Source organism: Manis javanica, chromosome 2, assembly GCF_040802235.1.
Source record: "Manis javanica isolate MJ-LG chromosome 2, MJ_LKY, whole genome shotgun sequence".
In the NCBI taxonomy this organism is placed as follows: Eukaryota; Metazoa; Chordata; class Mammalia; order Pholidota; family Manidae; genus Manis; species Manis javanica.
Window position 1 is genome coordinate 147,551,746 of NC_133157.1, and position 20,246 is coordinate 147,571,991.

The following is a 20,246-nucleotide window of genomic DNA, read 5'->3' on the forward strand; positions in this document are numbered from 1 at the left end:
ATATTAGCCATTTTGGATGAAGTTACTTTGTGACAGTTATATGGGAATAAGGCAATTCGCTAATAATGTACTTTGGGTAAAGCCAAAGTAAATTTCAAGTTAATAAAAATATTTGCAACATTTATTTCCTCTGCCACTGTTTTTTGCTGTTGTTATGTGAGAAAAATAAACCTTTTTTTTTAAAGTTATAATTGAATAGATTTCTTTGGATCCATCAGCATTCCTAAGGAGTGCTGATTCTATAGTTTATTGCCATTTCCAACACCTGGATCCATAAAGGGATTAAAAGAATAAGGTGATCATTCTCAGAAATGAAAGAATAAACAGGAGTACATAACAAATCACTCTGCCCTCTCAACAGGTATTTTTAGTATAATGAATACAGACTCAATTGATAACAAATTAAGTAAAAGGTTCATTATCAGCCAATAAATTTAAGATCAGCATAACCAAGAGAATATACACACAGAATGTCTGAAGCAAAGTTGGAGTCTAAGAAATGTCTGTGAAATGATAAATATAATATATGGGTCCACCCAATACAGAATTCATGATCACTAATGTTATACCTCGATGACAGCTTATAAACCGCAGCTAGTTTGTGTGACATTCATTATACAGAGAAAACTGTGATGCTCCTCCAGTAGGAATATGCCTCAACAATCTAAATTTCTGCACCAGTAAGAAGAAAATAGCTGGAGTCCTAACACACCACTCCTAGATGTGAAGATAAAAAATATTTAACAATTAGAAATATATTAAATAGCAAGTTTATAAAATACCTCCCTCTGCTAATCCACTGTACACATGAAAGGCATGTGAATCGTCTTTTAAAATTTGTTTCATTTATCAGATGAAAGACCTTAATGTAAGTCATGAAACCATAAACTCTTAGAAGAATGAGTGATTTTTTTCTTGAATACATCTCCTCAGGCAAGGGAAACAAAAGCAAAAATGAATGAATGGGACTACATCAAACTAAAACGCTTCTGTACAGCAGAGGACACTATCAGCAGAACAAAAAGGTAATCTATAGTATGGGAGAATATATTCATAAATGATTTATCCAATAAGGGATTAACATCCAAAATATATAAAGAGCTCACATGCCTCAACCCCCAAAAAACAAATAACCCAATTAAAAAATGGGCAGAGGATCTGAACAGACACTTCTCCAAAGAAATTTAGATGGCCAACAGGCACATGAAAAGATGCTCCACATCACTAATTATCAGGAAAATGCAAATTAAAACCACAATGAGATATCACTTCACACCAGTTAGGATGGCCAACATCCAAAGGACAAGGAAAAACAAATGCTGGCGAGGAGGTGGACAAAGGGGAACCCTCCTATACTGTGGGTAGGAACGTAAGTTAGTTCAACCATTGTGAAAAGCAATACAGAGATTCATCAAAAAACTAAGAACACAAATACAATTTGACCCAGGAATTCCACTCTTAGGAATTTACTGGAAGAAAACAACATCCCAGATTCAAAAAGACATATGCACCCCTATGTTTATTGCAGCACTATTTACAATAGCCAAGACATGGAAGCAACCTAAGTGTCCATCAGTAAATGAATGGATAAAGATGTGGTACATATACACAATGGAGTATTATTCAGCTATAAGAAGAAAACAAATCCTACCATTTGCAACAACATGGATGGAGTTAGATGGTATTATGCTCAGTGAAATAAACCAGAGAAAGACAAGTACCAAATGATTTCACTCATCTGTGGAGTACAAGAACAAAGCAAAAACTGAAGGAACAAAATAGCAGCAGATTCACAGACTCCAAGATGGGACTAGTGGTTACCAAAGGGGAGGGGTTGGGAGGAAGGGAGAAGGGGATTAAGGGGCACTATAATTAGCACTCACAAAATGGGTAGGTCGGGGGAAGGCAGTATAGCATGGAGAAGACAAGTAGTGACACTGTGGCATCTTACTACACTGATAGACAGTGATTATAATGGGGTTGGAGGGACTTGATAATATGGCTGAATGTTGAAAACACAATGTTGCTCATGTGAAACCTTCATAAGATTGTATATCAATGATACCTTAACTTAAAAAATTGTTAAATTTATCTTCATTAATACCTGCATAAGACATTTTAAAAAAAACAGTAACATCAACATAGTTCTCACCATCTAAACCTTAATCAGGATACTAGTGCACTTAATTTGCATGGTCAAGTTACTGTCTGTTCTCTAATACTGAAAATCATCAAAGCATTTCTGTATAAACATCACCAATAAAGGGCACCACTGTACAATTGTTCAAACCTGAAACCTGAGAGTAGGGCTGCTATGTTTAGCAAATAAAAATACAGGATGCTAGTTTAATTTGAATTTCAGATAAATTACAAATAATTTTTAGCATAACTATGTAGCAAACATTGCATGGGACATACTTATACTAAAAGGTATTTTTTTTGTTCATCTGGCCCTTATTTTATCTGAGAACTCTAGCTGGGATTATTCCTCTATTATCTCTTACATGCAATCCATCACACTAGGACCTGTCAATTCTACCTCCTAAAAACATTTAAAATCCACCTACTTTTCTTTCTGCAGCCACCTTGGTCTAATCCACTAATCCAAGAATCTCCCCACCGTCTGTCTGCTTCTACTTTTGCAGAAGTTATCACTTACTCTAAATGCAGTAGTATCAACTTAACACCAAGAAAAATAAATGCTAACTTCAAGTTTTTCCCTTTTCTGGGGTCATTGTTTGATAGAAGTAGAATCTAAAACTTCTAAAGCAACTTGAGAGAGGCCAATGAACTCACAACTCTGAAGAGAAGGCTTTCATGGGTAACCCGTTGCAACAGTTCCAAGGAAAGTAACACTTCTCTTGGGCATGATAGAGACAATGACCTGTATCAATCATTTTGCTAACTCGTGTTCATTTGCTAACAAAGGGATGAGCCAGGGAAAATCTGTACAGAAATAGTAGATTTGGGGCCCAAAATAGTTGGTTTAAAATATTCTTGTCTTTCAGAGTGAATTCTAAGATTTTTAAAAAGGCTGAGTGATTCTAACCCACATCTGATTTTGAGGCAGATTCCCTGTCATTCAAATTGGCTATCCTATGGATGCCATCCTGGTTAGCATTTGCCCATCGGCACATGGTTGCAAAGCCAAGGAGCAGAGCATTAAGGAATCTGAACAGTCAGCAAGTGGAATTCAAGTAAACATAAAATATGTGGCACCAACTTTTTCAGATTACTGATTCCCAGGAACAGTTGCTGCTTCCTGATGATGAATAAACATTTTGGTTCTGAAAGCTAGTTATCCCGGAGTGTACTAGTGGTCACATTGTCTGATCAATGGATACCAATGAAGTAGATTATACAGAGAAATATAAGTGCAGCCTGTAAGATTTGTGTGACATGCAAGAGCTATACAAGCTAACCAATTAAACACAAATTACTGCTATCAAAATAACTGGCAGTTCTAAAGAACACAGGTCTTCCTGTATATCAAGGAGTCCATAGAATTGTTACAAATTACTATTAGATCGTAGAACATGATGGCAATTCAAGTGTTCTGAAGCTCTTACAATGTAAATTTGAACATTTAATACAGAATACTACTAGTCTCAATGTTGTTAGCACCAAACAAAGAAACTCTTTCCCTCAAGCTCTTTTCACATGAAACAAGCATTATAAACAAGGTCAGAGAGCCTCTACAAGCGAGTGCTGCTTCATTTACGGTCCATTTATTATTTAATTTAAACGAAGTTTTCTGTAGATAAAATCTAATCACACTACCAAACATGTTCTTTGAATCCATACCCAAGATTAATTTTTTGGTGTACGCTATCTTCTCTATAGTGCAAAATGAAATTTCAGACACCAGAGATTAGAAAGGGATCTGAATGTTTGGATCAAAGGGGTCAAGTCAACACCTATAAAACAAGTGCGGATGCTGCAAGATCACATAAACCTTAAAGTTAGTCTACATTTGCATTTCCATATGTAATCTGCTTTGTTGGTGTCCACTGATCACACAACAACGTGACATGCTAGCAGCCCTGCGAAATACCTAGTTCCCACAACCGAAGTAGTACTTGTAGAATAATTCATTTCCAGTTCCTTTTGGCACCTGGGACCACAAACCCCAGATCAGCAAGCCGTTTCGGTCTGTCACCAGAGGCATTAGGAAGTACACTTAGAGCAGAAGTGAGCCTTCTTCAGAGACCTCCCTCGGGGCCGGAGAATCAGAAACTCTCAAAGGGCACTGCTGAGTCCGTTTAGTTTCTGGTCGTGGGACCCCAAATCCTCACTGGAATGCGAGTGATAAACACGGCTGTGCCTCACAGCTATACAATTTCCAATAGAAAGCCTTCAAATACAATTATAACGTCCACTGCTCGGTAGAAAATGTTTGGGGGGTTGGCCCTCAGCTCTTTTAAGAAGAGGGCCTTTCTTGAGGCCCTCCTCCCGGCCCAGAGTTAGTTAGGCATTTTACTTTATGTCTGGAGAAGTTGGCAAACACCACGCGCAGCGATGTGAGGCACCAGCGTCCGCCACGCGCAGGCTGGGTGGTCGCCGAGCTGCGCGGGGCCGCCTGGGTGGCACAACTCGCCGGCGCGGGCCCGAGGGCTCAGGCCCAAGGCACGCCACCCGGGGGCAGGCATCCGCCGAGCCCGCTCCCGCGCCCCCACCTCGCCCCTCCAGGGAGCGCCCGCCGGCGCGCCTGCCGCGTCCCCGCGCGGCCTCTTCCGGGTGAGCCGGGCCGCGGCCGCCAGGCTCCGGCTGCGGCCCTCCAGACTCGCGGCGCCGGGCCCCATGCCGGGCCCCGCTCCGCAGGGCTCCGGCCGGCAGCCCACTCCTGCCGCTGACCCTCCCCGCCGCCGGGCCGGGCGCTCACCTCTCCTTGGAGTAGAGTTGCAGCTGCAGCGCCCGCTTCTTCCGGATGAACGCCATGGAGGGCGGGCAGGGCCGGGGGCGCGCGCGGCGCGCGGGGGCCCGCGGGAGGGCAGTGCGCCTGCCGGCCTAGCTTCCCGCGCGGCGCAGCTCGGCAGCCGACGGCCCGTCCCGGCCGCTCACCGCGGCATCTCCGCGTGGGGACTCGCGGTGCCGTGACTCAGGCCCGGAGGAGGGGCGCGCGGTGACCCGAGGCGCCCCAAAACCCAGGCCGCCGCAGGTGCTCGCGGAGTCCCGGCGGCCCGCCTAGGATCTGTCCTTGCGCACTGATCATTCGCCCCTTTACCAACCACTGCGCGGCTCCATTAGGATTTTAAGCTTGAAAACGGATGTTTGTCCGTAAATTAAACCACGTTGTCGGCCACGGGGATGCGAAATAATATTTGGGGCCCTTAGTGTCTTCGTAGTTGAAATAGTGGGTCGCATGCCTTTTTAATCTGACAACTTTCTTGAGATACAACCAAGCAATCCACCCATTTAAGGTGTACCATTCACTGGTTTATAGTATGCACAGGTATGTACCACGATCAGTATGATTTGGGAACATTACCTCATCTCAAGAAGAAACATATACCCTTTAGTTATAACCTGCCCGCCCGCCACCAATACCCTTTGGTTATTACCCGCCTAGCCCCCAGCTCTTTCCCTTAGCAAATAGTAATCAAGTTTCTGCTTCTAAATTTGCCTATTCCAGCCGTTTCATGTAAATGTAATCATACAATATGTATCCTTTCATGCCTGGCTTTTATCATTTAAAGTGTTTTCAAGATTCATCCATGTATCAGTACTTCCTTCCTACTGATAGCTGCAGAGTATTCCATTGTACAGATATGCCAGATTTTATTTGTTCACTAGCCGATGGACATTTCAGTTGTTTAAACTCTGGCTGTCATTAATAATGCTGCTATGAACATTTGTGTAGGTGTCTGTATGGACATGTTTTCATTTTTGTTGACTACATACCTAAAAGTGGAATTGCTGGTCATGCAGTAATCGTTTAAACATTTGAGAAACTGCCAGCTGTTTTCCAAAGTGACTGCACCATTTTACATTTCCACCAGCAGTGTGTAAGAGTTCTGATTTCTTCACATCCTTGCCAACACTTCTCTGACTTTTTTATTCTAACTATCCTAGTGGGTGTGAGTGGTAACTCATTGTGGTTATGAATCCTTAGAACACCCTGAAAATGAGCCTCTGATTGTTTTACCTTTGAGGGATTTTTGAATAACAAACATGAAATGTATATATGCTGACACATCTAATACTGTCTTACAGACTGGGTTCTGCAGGGTTATTTTTTTAAAAGCTGCAAGGGTGAATGTGTATTTCAGCTCTTAGTATATGTCTGTACTCTTACGAGAAGGTGGGGAAGCCAAGAATAAAAGCTGGATCTGGGTCTTATTGAACTTGACAGCACTGGAAAAATGACATACATAAAGTGGGGTGCCTATTACAATTTTTTGGAACCAGTGAAGGTGCATAGGTACACTGTGACTTGGAGTGAATCCCATGTGACCAAGTGCTGCACAGGACCTATTAACTATAAAAAGATTAGTTAGCGACATTCAGTCAATATTCCTGGAGTAAACTGTAATCTAGTCAGATAACCACGACAAGTACATGAGCAAGTTCACAATGAGGTAAGATAGTGAGAAGTTACCAAGAGCTATGACAATAACTTTCTATATGAACAGTAATATAATAGATTCTATGAGTTCAGAAGAGAGAAATCACTTGGATAGAATAAGGCAAGATAATAACATGCAGGTGTTCTTTCGTTAAACTTTAAAGATTGTGTGATCCTGGTAGGTGGAAAGTGACAAAGATTCTGTCCTTGGCAGAACTCTAGCCAGGCTCCTTTCCTCAAACTTGGCCTATAAAAACTGCAGACTCTAAGCACAAATGATTTTGTCCACTACCCTTTCCACATGTAAAAGACTTAAACACTAACAGCTTCCAACAGCCCCAGTTCTCACCCCTAGGATGACCGTAGGACCACCTCCAGTCTCTGCCTGAGAAAACTCAAGGCTGCCAGAGAATTCACTGTTTGTTTTAGCCAATACCTGGCTTAAGCCCTTGACTGCTCTTTCTTAAGAGCATTTACTAAAATGGGCTTAGAATTGTGAATTCTTTCTCTGCACCTTTGAGATGTACAAGTATGTCCTACAACTCACAACACCTTTCCCAAGGACTTGGAAGCCATTCCTTTGAAATGTAATTATCAGGAAGGATAGGATTTCTGTTTCCAGTCCTTGTGAGGTGATAATCGCAGATAGAGATACAGCATTTATGCTGATCAACCCTGTGTAATTTTTCACTTCCCTGGCTTTATCTTTGACAGGGGGAGGGGAAGAAACTAGCTCAAAAGGATTTTCTTGAACAATAGCTCAAAAGATAGATACTTCTGCTGTCAAAGAGTTTGTGTTTGTGGAGAATAAAGAGAGAGCTGAGGTAGAAACTTCCTCATCCTCCCACCACCAAATCACCAGCCCTCCAGCATCTGCTCTCTTGTCTTCATTGCTGTTATTTTGAGGTGCATTTTCTGCTGTCAAAGGCCAACTGCTCCTTCCTTCTCAGCAACAGCCTTTGTAATTATCCTTTCTCTTGCTTTGTCTATTTCCCCCTAACAATTGAATCATTCCCATCTGAATTTAAACAGTTTCCAAAAAACATTCCCTTTTTCCCACATCTCCCTCCAGTTGCCCATTCTTAGCAGAGCTTCTTGAAACATCTGTGTACACATGTTGTGGCATTTTCTCTCACTGCATTCTCTTCAGTCCATTCTAATTGGGTTTCTGCTTCCACCACTCCACTGGAATGGTTTTTGTTGAATCAGCACACCCATTGATCACTTTTCTAGCTTGAACTTTTCTGAACTCTCAGCAGAATTCAGCATTCATTTGAATTCAACCAGCAGAATTCAAAATAGCATTCAATAAGCTCCTTGCTGGAGCACTTGCCCCTCATTACTTCCAAGATCCAGTTTCCTTGCTTTTTCTCTTACCCTGCTTCTTACTCTTTCTTGGTCTCCTTGGTTGGTTTCTCTTCTGCCTAATTTCTTAATGTTAATTCTCTGTACTCATTCTACAGGTCATTCCAAGCAGTGCGGTGACTGGGTGGGGCAGGCAAAGAGGGAGGTGGGTGAAGTCTTCCTTTTAGGTGTGTGAGAATTAAATTGAGTAGTACATTTCCAAGGTTTTACCATGTGGATACCAAACAAGGAAGACATGAGGAAAATAGTCCCAGGATATACAGCAAAGTAAAAGATGTCAGTGGAGGCTGAGATTACTTTGGCATGTATATCCCTCAGGAAATAGAAATTTTGGACAGAACATTGGATTTCCAGTAAGGCTGAATGAAGCCTTAAGCCAGTCTTTGAGCTGACAACTACAATTTGAGGGAATATTACCTACCTCAAATGAAGGTGACTGCCCATCCCAGGAGATACGGGAAGCTCAGCCGGAGACCTCATCTCCCTCAACTCTTGGTCCTCGTACAACTCCTTGGGGCTTTGTTCTCTTGAAACAATTTCCATTCAGACCTATTTTACCATCACAAAATGTATCTATTAGTTCTCAGTAATGTTTTATTTTCACTTCACAGACTAAGCTCTAAAAACTTAAAGAGAGCTTTGCACTCATCAGTTTGTAAAAATTGCATTTGGTTGCAGATGCAGATAGACCAACCTATGTATTGCAAGGTATAAAGCCATTAGAGTAAATAAGAATATTGTCTTTGTTTTATTTTATTTGTAAAAGAAATATCTTTCACTAGTGCATATTTCTAAAGAATGCTGAAGTTATTTTTAAAAATCTTATGAAGGCATCAACATTTAATAATCATCCTTCATTAAGTTGGAAGTGGTAACATACATTTTTTACCCAGAGAAAATGGGCAATCACCATTCACATGTATGTTACGATTTCCTTCATTATGCCATTAAGCTTCCTGTTCTCTCTAAAATGCCATTTTACCTTTCTCCCACTGTTTCTCCCTGGTGAAATCCTACCTGTACTTTAAGGTGCTGCTCAAGACTTGGAAGTATTCCCTGATGTGCCCAGGGGGAATGCAACTCACCTTCATTCACTTGGTACATGTTTATTTCACACCAGTATATGTAGACATCATGAGCTCTGGGTAGTGACCTTGCTAAGACTTTAGCCAAATGACAATTGTCACAATGACCTCATTCTACCTTATATTATTAGGATGTGTCTCCCTATTTAGGTTGAAAACTTGTTGGGAACAGAACAGTGACTTCCTGACCTTTATATCCACATTACCCTCAACACAGTACCTTGCACTTAGTGGTTGCTCAATAAATATTTGTTGAATATTGCACTTTTTTGGTCACCACTGTGTCTGTTATAATTTGTTGCACCGTAAGTGACAGAAAACTTAGTCAATGGGTAGACTACATTTTCTCAATATTGGCACTGATTGAACAGCTCAATAGTATGATAAAACTTTTCTCTTAGGCTTGTAGCTTGTGGTCATAAGATCATCACTTTATCACCATGATCATACCTGGCTGCTGAGCAGAAATAAGGAGGAAATCTAGAGCAGCCTTGGTTGTCCCTTTTACCAGTTCCAATCTCCTCAAACAGAACTGTTATACAGGCAAGCCCTTAGCAGCAGTGGAGCTAAGGAAACAAGTATTTATTTATTTTTATTAAGGTATCATTGATATAAAATCTTATGAAGGTTTCACATGAGCAATATTGTGCTGATTACATTCACCCATATTATCAAGTCCCCCCAAACCTCGTTGCAGTCACTGTCCATCAGCATAATAAGATGCTATAGAGTCACTACTTGTCTTCTCTGTGCTACACTGCCTTCCCCGTGACCCCCCTACCTTATGTGTGCTCATCATAATACTTCCCCTTGACCTACCCATTTTGTGAGTGCTAATTATAGTGCCCCTTAATCCCCTTCTCCCTTCCTCCCCTCCCACCCTCCCCACCCTTTTCCTTTGGTAACCACTAGTCGCTTCTTGGAGTCTTTGAGTCTGCTGCTATTTTGTTCCTTCAGTTTTGCTTTGTTGTTATACTCCACAAATGAGTGAAATAATTTGGTACTTGTCTTTCTCTGCCTGGCTTATTTCACTGAGCATAATACCATCTAGCTCCATCCATGTTGTTGCAAATGGTAGGATTTGTTTTCTTCTTATAGCTGAATAATACTCCATTGTGTATATGTACCACATCTTCTTTATCCATTCATTTACTGATGGACACTTAGATTGCTTCCATTTCTTGGCTATTGTAAATAGTGCTGTGATAAATGTAGGGGTACATGTGTTCTTTTGAATTTGGGATCTTGTTTTCTTTGGGTAAATTCCTAGGAGTGGAATTCTTGGGTCAAATGGTACTTCTATTTTTAGTTTTTTGAGGAACCTCCATATTGCTTTCCACAATGGTTGAACTACCTTACATTCCCACCAGCAGTGTAGGAGGGTTCCCCTTTCTCCACATCCTCACCAACATTTGTTGTTGTTTGTCTTTTGGATGTTGGCCATCCTAACTGGTGTGAGGTGGTATCTCATTGTGGTTTTAGTTTGCATTTCTCTGATGACTACTGATGTGGAGCATCTTTTCATGTGTCTATTGGCCATCTGAATTTCATCTTTGGAGAACTGTCTGTTCAGCTTCTCTGCCCATTTTTTAATCAGGTTATTTGCTTTTGGGGTTGAGATATGTGAGTTCTCTATATATTTTGGATGTGAACCCCTTACCAGATACATTGTTTATGAATATATTCACCCATACTGTAGGATGCCTTTCTGTTCTGCTGATGGTGTCTTCTGCTCTACAGATGCTTTTAAGCTTGATGTAGTCCCATTTGTTCATTTTTGCTTTCTTTCCCTTGCTCAAGGAGATGTGTTCAGAAAAAAAGTTACTCATGTATATATATATTCAAGGGATTTTTGCTTATGTTTTCTTCTAATATTTTTATGGTTTCATGACTTACATTCAGGTCTTTGACCCATTTTGAGTTTACTTTTGAACATGGAGTTAGACAGTAATCCAGTTTTATTCTCTTAAATGTAGCTGTTCCAGTTTTGCCAACACAACTGTTGAAGAGGCTGTCATTTCCCCATTGTATATCCATGGCTCCTTTATTGTATATTAATTGACCATATATGCCTGGGTTAATATCTGGACTCTCTATTCTGTTCCACTGGACTATGGATCTGTTCTTGTGCCAGTACCAAATTGTCTTGATTACTGTGGCTTTGTAGTAGAGCTTGAAGTTAGAGAGTGTAATTCTCCCTGCTTTATTCTTCTTTCTCGGGACTGCTTTGGTTATTCGGGGTCTTTTTGGTTCTATATGAATTTTATAAACATTTGTTTTAGTTTGTTGAAGAATGCTATTGGTATTTTGATAGGGATTGCATTGAATCTGTAGATTGCTTTAGGCAGAATGGCCAGAAAACAAGTATTTAAATCTTTCAGGGAGAATAGTGGAAGGCAGCCAGGCAGAAGTGGGTAGGGAGTGGCTCTTGGTCACCCACCTAGCAGTATGTGCCTCATTACTAAAATAAAATAATTTAATTTAATATTGAGACTGTTACTTTCTTCTGTATTTTTCTTCAGTAAATATTTATTGGCTGTGAAATAAAATGAAGTTTTGTGTTTCCTCCATGGTGGTCCCACAGCAAAGAGAGTTATGCAAGCTTTAGAGGCCCCTATTTGCCAAGTCAGCTCCTGTTGGACTGTGAAGATGCCCTGTAGCCATTCTTGCCTCTGTCAGTAGATTCAGCCCCCCACCCCTCACTCCTAACTCAAAAAACCCCAGCCTGGAATGCCCAAAAGAAGTTAAACCAGTCTGGTTCTCGTGTCCTTAGTAAAAGTCTTTAGGAAAAGGATTAACAATCTTAATTCCTCTTCACACAGATGGCATAGATGCACATAGATGGCATCAGAATATTCCTTGTCTGTTATTTTATTACACTGCTTTAATGTATTGGCTGACATAACCTTTTCCCTCCCCCCACCCTTGTAAAAAAGTATTTCAGATGTCCCCAAACAAAGGGCTTTAGAGCAGTTTATCAGAACTCACTGATAAGCTGATTTCTGGGACAACATCCTCCCTAAGATGCTGAATAAATTTTTCTTAAACATGACAGCTATATTGATTTCAGTTGACAGCTGTTTACTGTATGCGAGGAAATGTTCTAGGTGCTGGAGATCTAGAAAAAAATAACGTTCTTGTCCTTATGGAACTTTCATTTTGGTGGCAGATTTCAAAAGCAAATAATATAAATTCAGGAAATGATAAGTACCATGAGAAAAACTGGGATAAGTACCAGGAAGTGCAGATAAGGACCCGAGAAAGGGGTCAAGTGAAGTGTGTTGGTACCACGTTAGATAAAGGGGTCATTGAAGGTACATTGGTGGTCGTCTGTTGAGCTGGTAAGTGGATGAATTCAGAGACTTGAATATGAAGATCACAAGAAAAGGCATTCCAGACAGAAGGAATGCCAAGTGCACAGCGGAGATGGGCTGTAGTAGCCAGAGGGGTCACTGAAGCCTGGGGGCCAGAGTCCAGGCAGCCAGGGAGGGCGCTGGACCACTCATTATCATTGTTATTGTTCACCACATATGACAGAGCCACTGGAGTATTAAGAGCAGGAGAGTGACCAGATCGGATTTAAACTTTTAAATTTGGCTACTGTGTAACGCCTGATAGAAGCTCAGAACCTATGTATAAAGCTATAGAAGTTAGATAGGAACAGTTACTGGCTCTGTTCCCATTCACTTCTTGCTGAAATAACAGAGTGGTCAGCTTAGGTACCTGGAAATCAGAGGTAGAATGGGCTTCAGTGTTCTTTGAGCCAGTGGCTCAATAATGTCATCAAAGACCATTTCCCTCCGTCTCTGTTATGCCTCGGGCACCACTAGCTGCACTGTAAACTTGGTTCCCCCACCGGACTGATGGGTAGTGGCTAGAAGCAAACCCGGTGTTTTTTTTCTCCTTCAGCATGAGAAACCACATCTGGCCCTGAGCGCCTATCAAACATCCAGAGACTTACCTTGATTGGACTTCTTATGTCACTCGACTACTCTGAATCAAAGATTTGGTGATGGAAATGGAATGTTCTATGGGATTTAGATCAGGGCCATGTCTAAAACTGAAGGTGGGTGTCAGCTTTCTCCAAAGCATATGCTATATGAAGAAAGGGAGGAAAACAAGTGAAAATACAGGTGTGAGCAGAACCAGATGTGGGGCAGCAGTGAGACATTAGGTAGGCACTCACAAAAGACACGCTTGGGTCTTTTCACTCTGACAGTGTGGGCATGCACCTTTGTCTCTCTCTCCTGCCTATGCAGGCTTTTGAGTTAGTGTTGAAGTTAGTGGAGGAGTAAGACCTTATTTTTCAGGCAGTTCTTTTAAACTAAATATTTAAAAAATTTTAATGATTTTCCCTCCATTGTTAATAGTTTCTGAAATTCTGATTTTTACATCTAGTTGCAAAATCACAGTGTGCCTTGGGAACTGCACATACTTGTGTTTTCCCCTCCTCAGGTAACAATGCATTGTCAGAGGACACCTGTTATCTTCATCTGCAGAATTTATCCCTGATGATTAGTGATGTTGAGCATCTTTCACAAGCTTGTTGGCTATCTGTATGTCTTCTTTGGAAATATGTCTATTTAAGTCCTCTGCCCATTTTTAATCAGGTTTTTTTTTTTAAATTTTAAGTTGTATATGTTCTTTATATATTTTGGATATTAACCCCTTATTGGATATATGAACTGCTAGTATATTCTCCTGGTTAGTAGGTTGCATTTTTGTTTTGTTGATGGTTTCCTTTGCTGTACAGAAGCTTTTTAGTTTGACATAATGCCATGTGTTTATTTTAGATTTGTTACTGTTGCCTGAGGAGACTGGTCCCAAAAATATTGCTAAGATCCATGTCAGAGACCTTACTGTCTATATTTTCTTCTAGGAGTTTAATGGTTTCAGGTCTTACATTAAAATCTTTTACCCATTTTGAATTTATTTTTGTATATGGTGTAAGATAGTGGTCTGGTTTCATCTTTTACATGTAGCTGTTCAGTTTTTCCAACACCATGTATTAAAGATTCTTGTCCACATTGTATATTCTTGCCTCCTTTGTCATATATTATTTGACCATAAACACTTGCTTTCTTTTTCTGGGCTCTCTGTTCTATTCCATTGATCTTTGTGTGTATTTTTGTGCCAGTACCATACTATTTTGATTACTACAGCTTTGTAGAACAGTTTGAAATCAAGGAGCATGATACCTCCAACTTTGTTCTTCTTTCTCAAGATTGCTTTGACCATTTGAAGTCTTTTGTGGTTCCATACAAATTTTAGGATTATTTGTTCTAGTTCTATGAAAAATGTCATTGGTATTTTGGTGGGAATTACACTGCATTTGTAGATTACCTTAGGTAGTATGGACATTTTAACATATAATTCTTCCAAACCATGGGTACAGACCATCTTTCCATTTATTTGTGCCATTTTTACTTTCCTTCATCAGTGTCTTATAGTTTTCAGAGAATGTGTCTTTCATTTCCTTGGTTAAATTTATTCCTAGGCATTTTATTCTTTTTGATGCAATTGTAAATGGGATTGTTTTCTTTATTTCTCTTTCTGGTAGTTTATAGTGTATAGAAATGGAACACATTTCTGCATGTTAATTTAGTATCCAGGGACTTTACTGAATTCATTGATTATTTCTAATAGTTTTTAGTAGACTTTAGGGTTTTTATACTTAGTATCATGTCATTTGCAAATAGTGACAGTTTTACTTCTTAACCATTTTGGGTGTCTTTTATTTCTTTTTCTTGTTTAATTGCTGTGATTAGGATTTCCAGTAGTATATTGAATAAGTGCTGAAAATGGGCAGCCTTGTCTTGTTCCTGATCTTTGTTCCATTGAGTATGATGTTAGCTGTGACTATCTTATATGGCTTTTGTTATGCTCCTTCCATACCCACTTTGTTGAGAGTTTTTATTATAAAAGGATGCTGTATTTTGCCAATGATTTTTCTGCATCCAGTGTGGTGATCATATGATTTTTATCCTTTATTTTGTTAATGTGGTATATCACATTGATTGATTTGTGAATGTTGAACTGTACTTGAAGATTTTTGCCTCTATGTTCATCGGGGATATTGACCTGTAATTTTCTTTTTGTATAGTGTCTTTGTCTGGTTTTGATATCAGAGTAATACTGGCTTTGTAAAATGAGATTGGAAGTGTTCCTCCTTCAACTTTTTGAAATAATTTGAGAAGGCTAGGTACTAACTCTTTTTTAAATGTTTGGTTTAAGTCACCTGTGAAGCCATTGAGTCCTGGCCTTTTGTTTTTTTAGGAGTTTTAAAATTACTGAGGCAATGTCATTATTTGTAATAAGTCTATTCAGATTTTCTATTTCCTCATGATTCAGTCTAGGAAGGTTGTGTGTTTCTAGGACTTTACCCATTTCTTCTAGGTTTTCCAATTTGTTGGAGTATAATTGTTTATATTAGTCTCTATGATCCCTTGTAGTTTTGTGGTGTCAGTTGTAAATTCTTTGTAACTTCTCTTTTGTTTCTGATTTTATGAGCCCCTCCATCGCTTTTTGATGATTATGATTAGAGGTTTATCAGTTTTGTTTATCTTTTCAAAGAAACAGCTTTAGTTTCATTGCTCTTTTCTATTTTTTTTTCTTTTAGTCTCTAGTTCATTTATTTCCACTCTAATGTTTATTATTTCCTTCCCTGTACTAACTTTGGGCTTTGTTTGTTATTCTTTTTCTAGTTCCTTCAAGTGTAAAGTTATATTTTATAGCTGGGATTTTTCTTGTTTCTTAAGGTAGTGCTGTGTTACCAAAATTCCCTCTTAGAATTGCTTTTGATGTGTCTCATAGATTTTGTAAAGTTGCACTTCCATTTTCATTTATCTCAAGGTTTTTTAAAATTTCTTTCTTGGTTTATTCATTGATCCATTGGTTCTTTAGTAGCATGTTGTTTAGTCTCTATGTGTTTATGTTTTTCCCATTTTTCTTTTTGTACTTGATTTATTTCATACTGTTATGGTCAGCGAAGATGCTTCATATGATTTCAATCTCCTTGAATTTATGGAGACTTTTTTGTGGCCTAACATGTGATCCATCTTGAATAAGGACCCATGTGTACTTGAAAAGTATATATCTATTAAGTCCATCTGGTCTAATGTGTCACTTAAGGTCAATGTTTCCTTATTGATTTTCTGTCTGGATGGTCTGTCCATGAATGCAAGTGGGGTATTTAAGTCCCCTACTATTATTGTATTGCTGTTAATTTCTCCCTTTATGCCTGTTAATGTTTGCTATATATATGTAGGTGCTCCTTTGCTGGGTGCATAAATATTTATGCATGTTATATCATCTACTTGGATTGACTCCTTATCATTATGTAATGCCCTTGTCTTTTGTTACAGTTTTGTTTTAAAGTCTACTTTGTCTGATATGAGTACTGCTACTCCAGCTTTCTTTCTGTTTCCATTTACATGGAACATCTTTTCCTTTGTTTCACTCTTAGTCTGTGTGTATCTATTTCTGAAGTGAGCTTCTTGTAGGCAGCATATAGATGGGTCTTTTTTTTTTTAATCCATTCAACCACCCTATGTCTTTTGACTGGAGCATTTAGTTCATTTATGTTTAAAGTAACTATTGATAGGTGTGTGCTTATTGCTATTTTGGTAATTGCTTTCTGGTTATTTTGTTCTTTTCTGTCCTTTTCTTCTTCTCTTGGTCTCTTCCATTATGGTTTGATGGTTTTCTTTTGTGATTTGTTTGGGTTCCTTTCCTCTTTATTTTTTGCGTATCTATTGTAGGGTTTTTGTTTGTAGTTACCATGAAGTTAATAACAAACCTCATATTGTTTTATTATTTCCATTCTTTGGAAGAAAACAACTGAGGCTTTTTAATAACATGTCCAATACCCCTCAATTAGTAAGTGACAGGGACAGGATTTGATCCAATATCTGCCTGACTCAGAGTCTACCTTTTTTGCATTTATACATTTCCAGTGGTAGTTCTGAGGCCTTAAAAAAGAAAACTGATAAGAATCAGAAGTTCTCATTACTTGCAGTAAAACTCTATGGCTCCTCATGGTAAGAAAATAGAATTTTCCCCTGCTGCCCATATACCCAGGGGGTGTCCCAATATACCTATATGTAAGAGCTTCTCTTGAACAATTTTACCTCAACAGTCTTCCTTGAAAGCAGTGACCTCAAAGAGAGGAGAGTGGGAGGGGGAAGGGCAAGCTCAGTGTTGCTGACAACAATCTTAAATTTGCTTTTCCTTAGTTTCTCTTAGTACCCATTTATAGTATTTGTAAATTTGTAAATCCATTTTCAATCATGTTTATTGAGATATAATTTTACCTATTTACAAATTTACAAATTTTAAGTGTGCCATTGAATGAGTTTTGACAAATTATAATGTCATGTGACCACCATCATGACTATGATGTAGGTATTTCCATCTCTCTAAAATGATTCCTTGTGCCTGTTGCAAGGAATCCTTGCCTTCTTTCCTGGCCTCTGGCAACCACTGATATGCTTTCTGTCACTGTAGATTTCCATTTTCTAGACTGTCATGTAAATGGAATTCTGCAGTATGTAGTCATTTGTATCTCACTTCCTTCACTTACCTATAGTGTCTCTGAGATTCATCCAAGTTGTTACATGGAACATTAATTTTTAGTGCTGAGCAGTGTTCACTGGATGAATGCACTACAATTTGTTTATCTCTTCAAAAATGGATGGATATCTGGGCTGTTCAGTGTTTGAATAAAGCTGTTATTAACATGTGAGTACAAATCTTTGTTGGAATATGTATTTTCTGCTATCTCTTGGGAGCTATCTCTTGGAGGCTTCTGAATGTCCCAAGGTAAATTCCACCTCTTAGCACGGCACATGATGTCTTTTAAGAGCCTTCCTTGCCCATATTTCCCACTGTATCACTAACTATTTTCCTACACAAAGTTTATAGTCAACTCATTCATTAATCCAACATCTGTGCACCCAAACAATGCTAAGGACTTGGGATAGGCATGAACAAAGCAAATAAGGTTCAGTTTTTATAGAATATCTAGTGGGTGAAACTGACAATAAACAATAGGAAAGGATTGTAGATCATGAGTGTTACAAAGAAAACAAGGGAAGAGATGACACTAGCTTGTTGCCATAAGGTGGAGGAAAATACTGTTGGAGGTGAAAAGATCAAAGAACCAACAGGCTAGGAGGTTGTCATAAAAAATAATGAAGGGATAGGCAGGAGAAGAATTCAGTGATCCCGCAGCCAAAGTCTTTTCATGAATCAGGTGGACTTCCCAAGATGTCAGTAGATGATAACAACAAACACAGTTATTAGGTAATAAAGCCTGATATCATTAACTCCTAAGGAGTTACGGTTTTTGAAAGAGGAAGGAAAAGAAATCGTTTGGATACAGCAAAATGGAGCAAGGTAGACACTTACCTGCTGGTCCTAAGGTACTTGGGATGTAAGGATTCAGGATTACACAGGACAAAGTACCAAGAATTTGGAAGAAAGGGGAGAATGGGAGTTGGGATCAGGTTTGGGGTGATTGTCCTATGTCAGTCAAGCAGAGGAGAAGTTTGGGCTTCTGTTGATAACAGAAATAAATGAGAAATGGGAGGATGGGCAGAAAAAAGTTTAGCATTTAGTTCTGAATATACATCTCAATGGCTTTTGTCTAATGCTTATTTCTGTATCTCTCTAAAATTCAGGAGTCTGGGAGGGATGCCTTTGCTGGGAGCATGAGCATGCTGCTCACACCCTCAAGATTTGCAAAGCTCGTTTTGACTTGGTAATTTCCCTCTCTTCCAACTTCTTATTCATGCTTCAAGTTAAATTTCACTTCCTCCTTTGAGCCATCCCCAATCACCATTTGTACCTACCCACACACTTAATGAAACAGAGTAGATACTGAGTCCCAGGCATTCCCATAGTTTCCTGTATAGTGTAATTTTAGATCATATTGTAATGTAATAATTTGTTTATATGCCTATTTATCTTACTTTAATAGCTCCTTAAGGGCAGAAACTATGTTACCATTTCTGACTGCGAGCCATTAATAGAATGTCCATCACAAGCATATCTCACCAATGGAAGCTGATTAAAAGAATGAGAGGTTCAATTCCCTTAGTCTATTACTTGCTTTGTGAGGTCTTTTTTGTCTTTTTTTAATTGTACTTACCTTGTTCAAGTTTCAGAGTGCTCTTTACACTAGTATTTTGTGCAGATCTAATAAACCCATCTGATATATTCTCATGGCTTAGAATTATGTTTGCTCTGTGTGTACATCTTTCTAGTCTGTATCTGGACAAACTGAAGGATCCACATTGTGGCTTCTTCTTTCAATGAATTTTCTCTCATCCACTGTTTCAGTCACTTCAGTTGCCTCTCTCCATATCCTTAAATATTGACTCCCTTGTTTTTGTTGTTCAAAAGGTGGTACTGGCTTCACCCTAACTTTATTTCTTAATTCTTCTCTGGGGCTTAAGATAAACCTGGAAAACTGACTGAAAACAGGCCGGGTTGTTACTGTGTAATGAGATGGAGAATGTCATTCTACACATGGCCATAACATTTAAGATATATTAATTATATAATAAACTAAAAGGCTTTTTTGATCACTGAGGAATTGTGTTGCTTATCACATTTCAGGTAATCATTTATTTAAAGGGTATTGACAAGTGACAGGTGTAAGATGAAGATAAGAGGTTTATTACTTGTTTCTATATTGAAAAAGAGTGTGGGAATTAGAACATAAGCCTTAAAATAGTCATATTTAGGACAAAAGAAGACATACAAATCTACTTTACAACAGATTCATGAGTAAAATATCTGGTGAAGACTATGGATATAATGTGTTACATTTTTTTAATTAAAATTTTTTTTAATTTTGATATCATTAATGTACAATTACTTGAACAACATTATGGTTACTAGACTCCCCCATTATCAAGTCCCCTCCACATGCCCCTTACAGTCACTGTCCATCAGCATAGTAAGATGCTATAGCATCACTACTTGTCTTCTCTGTATATACTGCCTTCCCCATGTCCCCCCTCTGCTTACATTATGTGTGCTAATCGTAATGCCCCATTTTCCCCCTTATCTCTCCCTTCTCACCCATCCTCCCCAGTCCCTTTCCCTTTGGTAACTATTAGTCCATTCTTAGGTTCTGTGAGTCTGCTGCTGTTTTGTTCCTTCAGTTTTTGCTTTGTTCTTATACTCCACAGATAAGTGAAATCATTTGATACTTGTCTTTCTCT

At 39.0% G+C, this 20,246-nt stretch overlaps 1 protein-coding gene across 4 annotated transcripts in view; it reads right to left on the reverse strand.

The window, feature by feature from the left end:
- The window catches only part of NSMAF (neutral sphingomyelinase activation associated factor), an 81,545-nt gene extending 76,371 nt beyond the window's left edge, over window positions 1-5,174 (reverse strand). Inside the window, exon 1 of one of the 4 annotated variants that reach the window (XM_073229565.1) lies at window positions 4,883-5,170. In XM_073229565.1, coding sequence (XP_073085666.1) covers window positions 4,883-4,938 — 56 coding nt within the window. In that variant the 5' untranslated portion in view covers window positions 4,939-5,170. Of the gene's footprint in view, window positions 1-4,480; window positions 4,640-4,882 lie in introns of those variants that run through there. The other 3 variants (XM_036997996.2, XM_073229566.1, XM_073229567.1) reach the window with 3 other exon arrangements.
- Window positions 5,175-20,246: the final 15,072 nt, after the last annotated feature.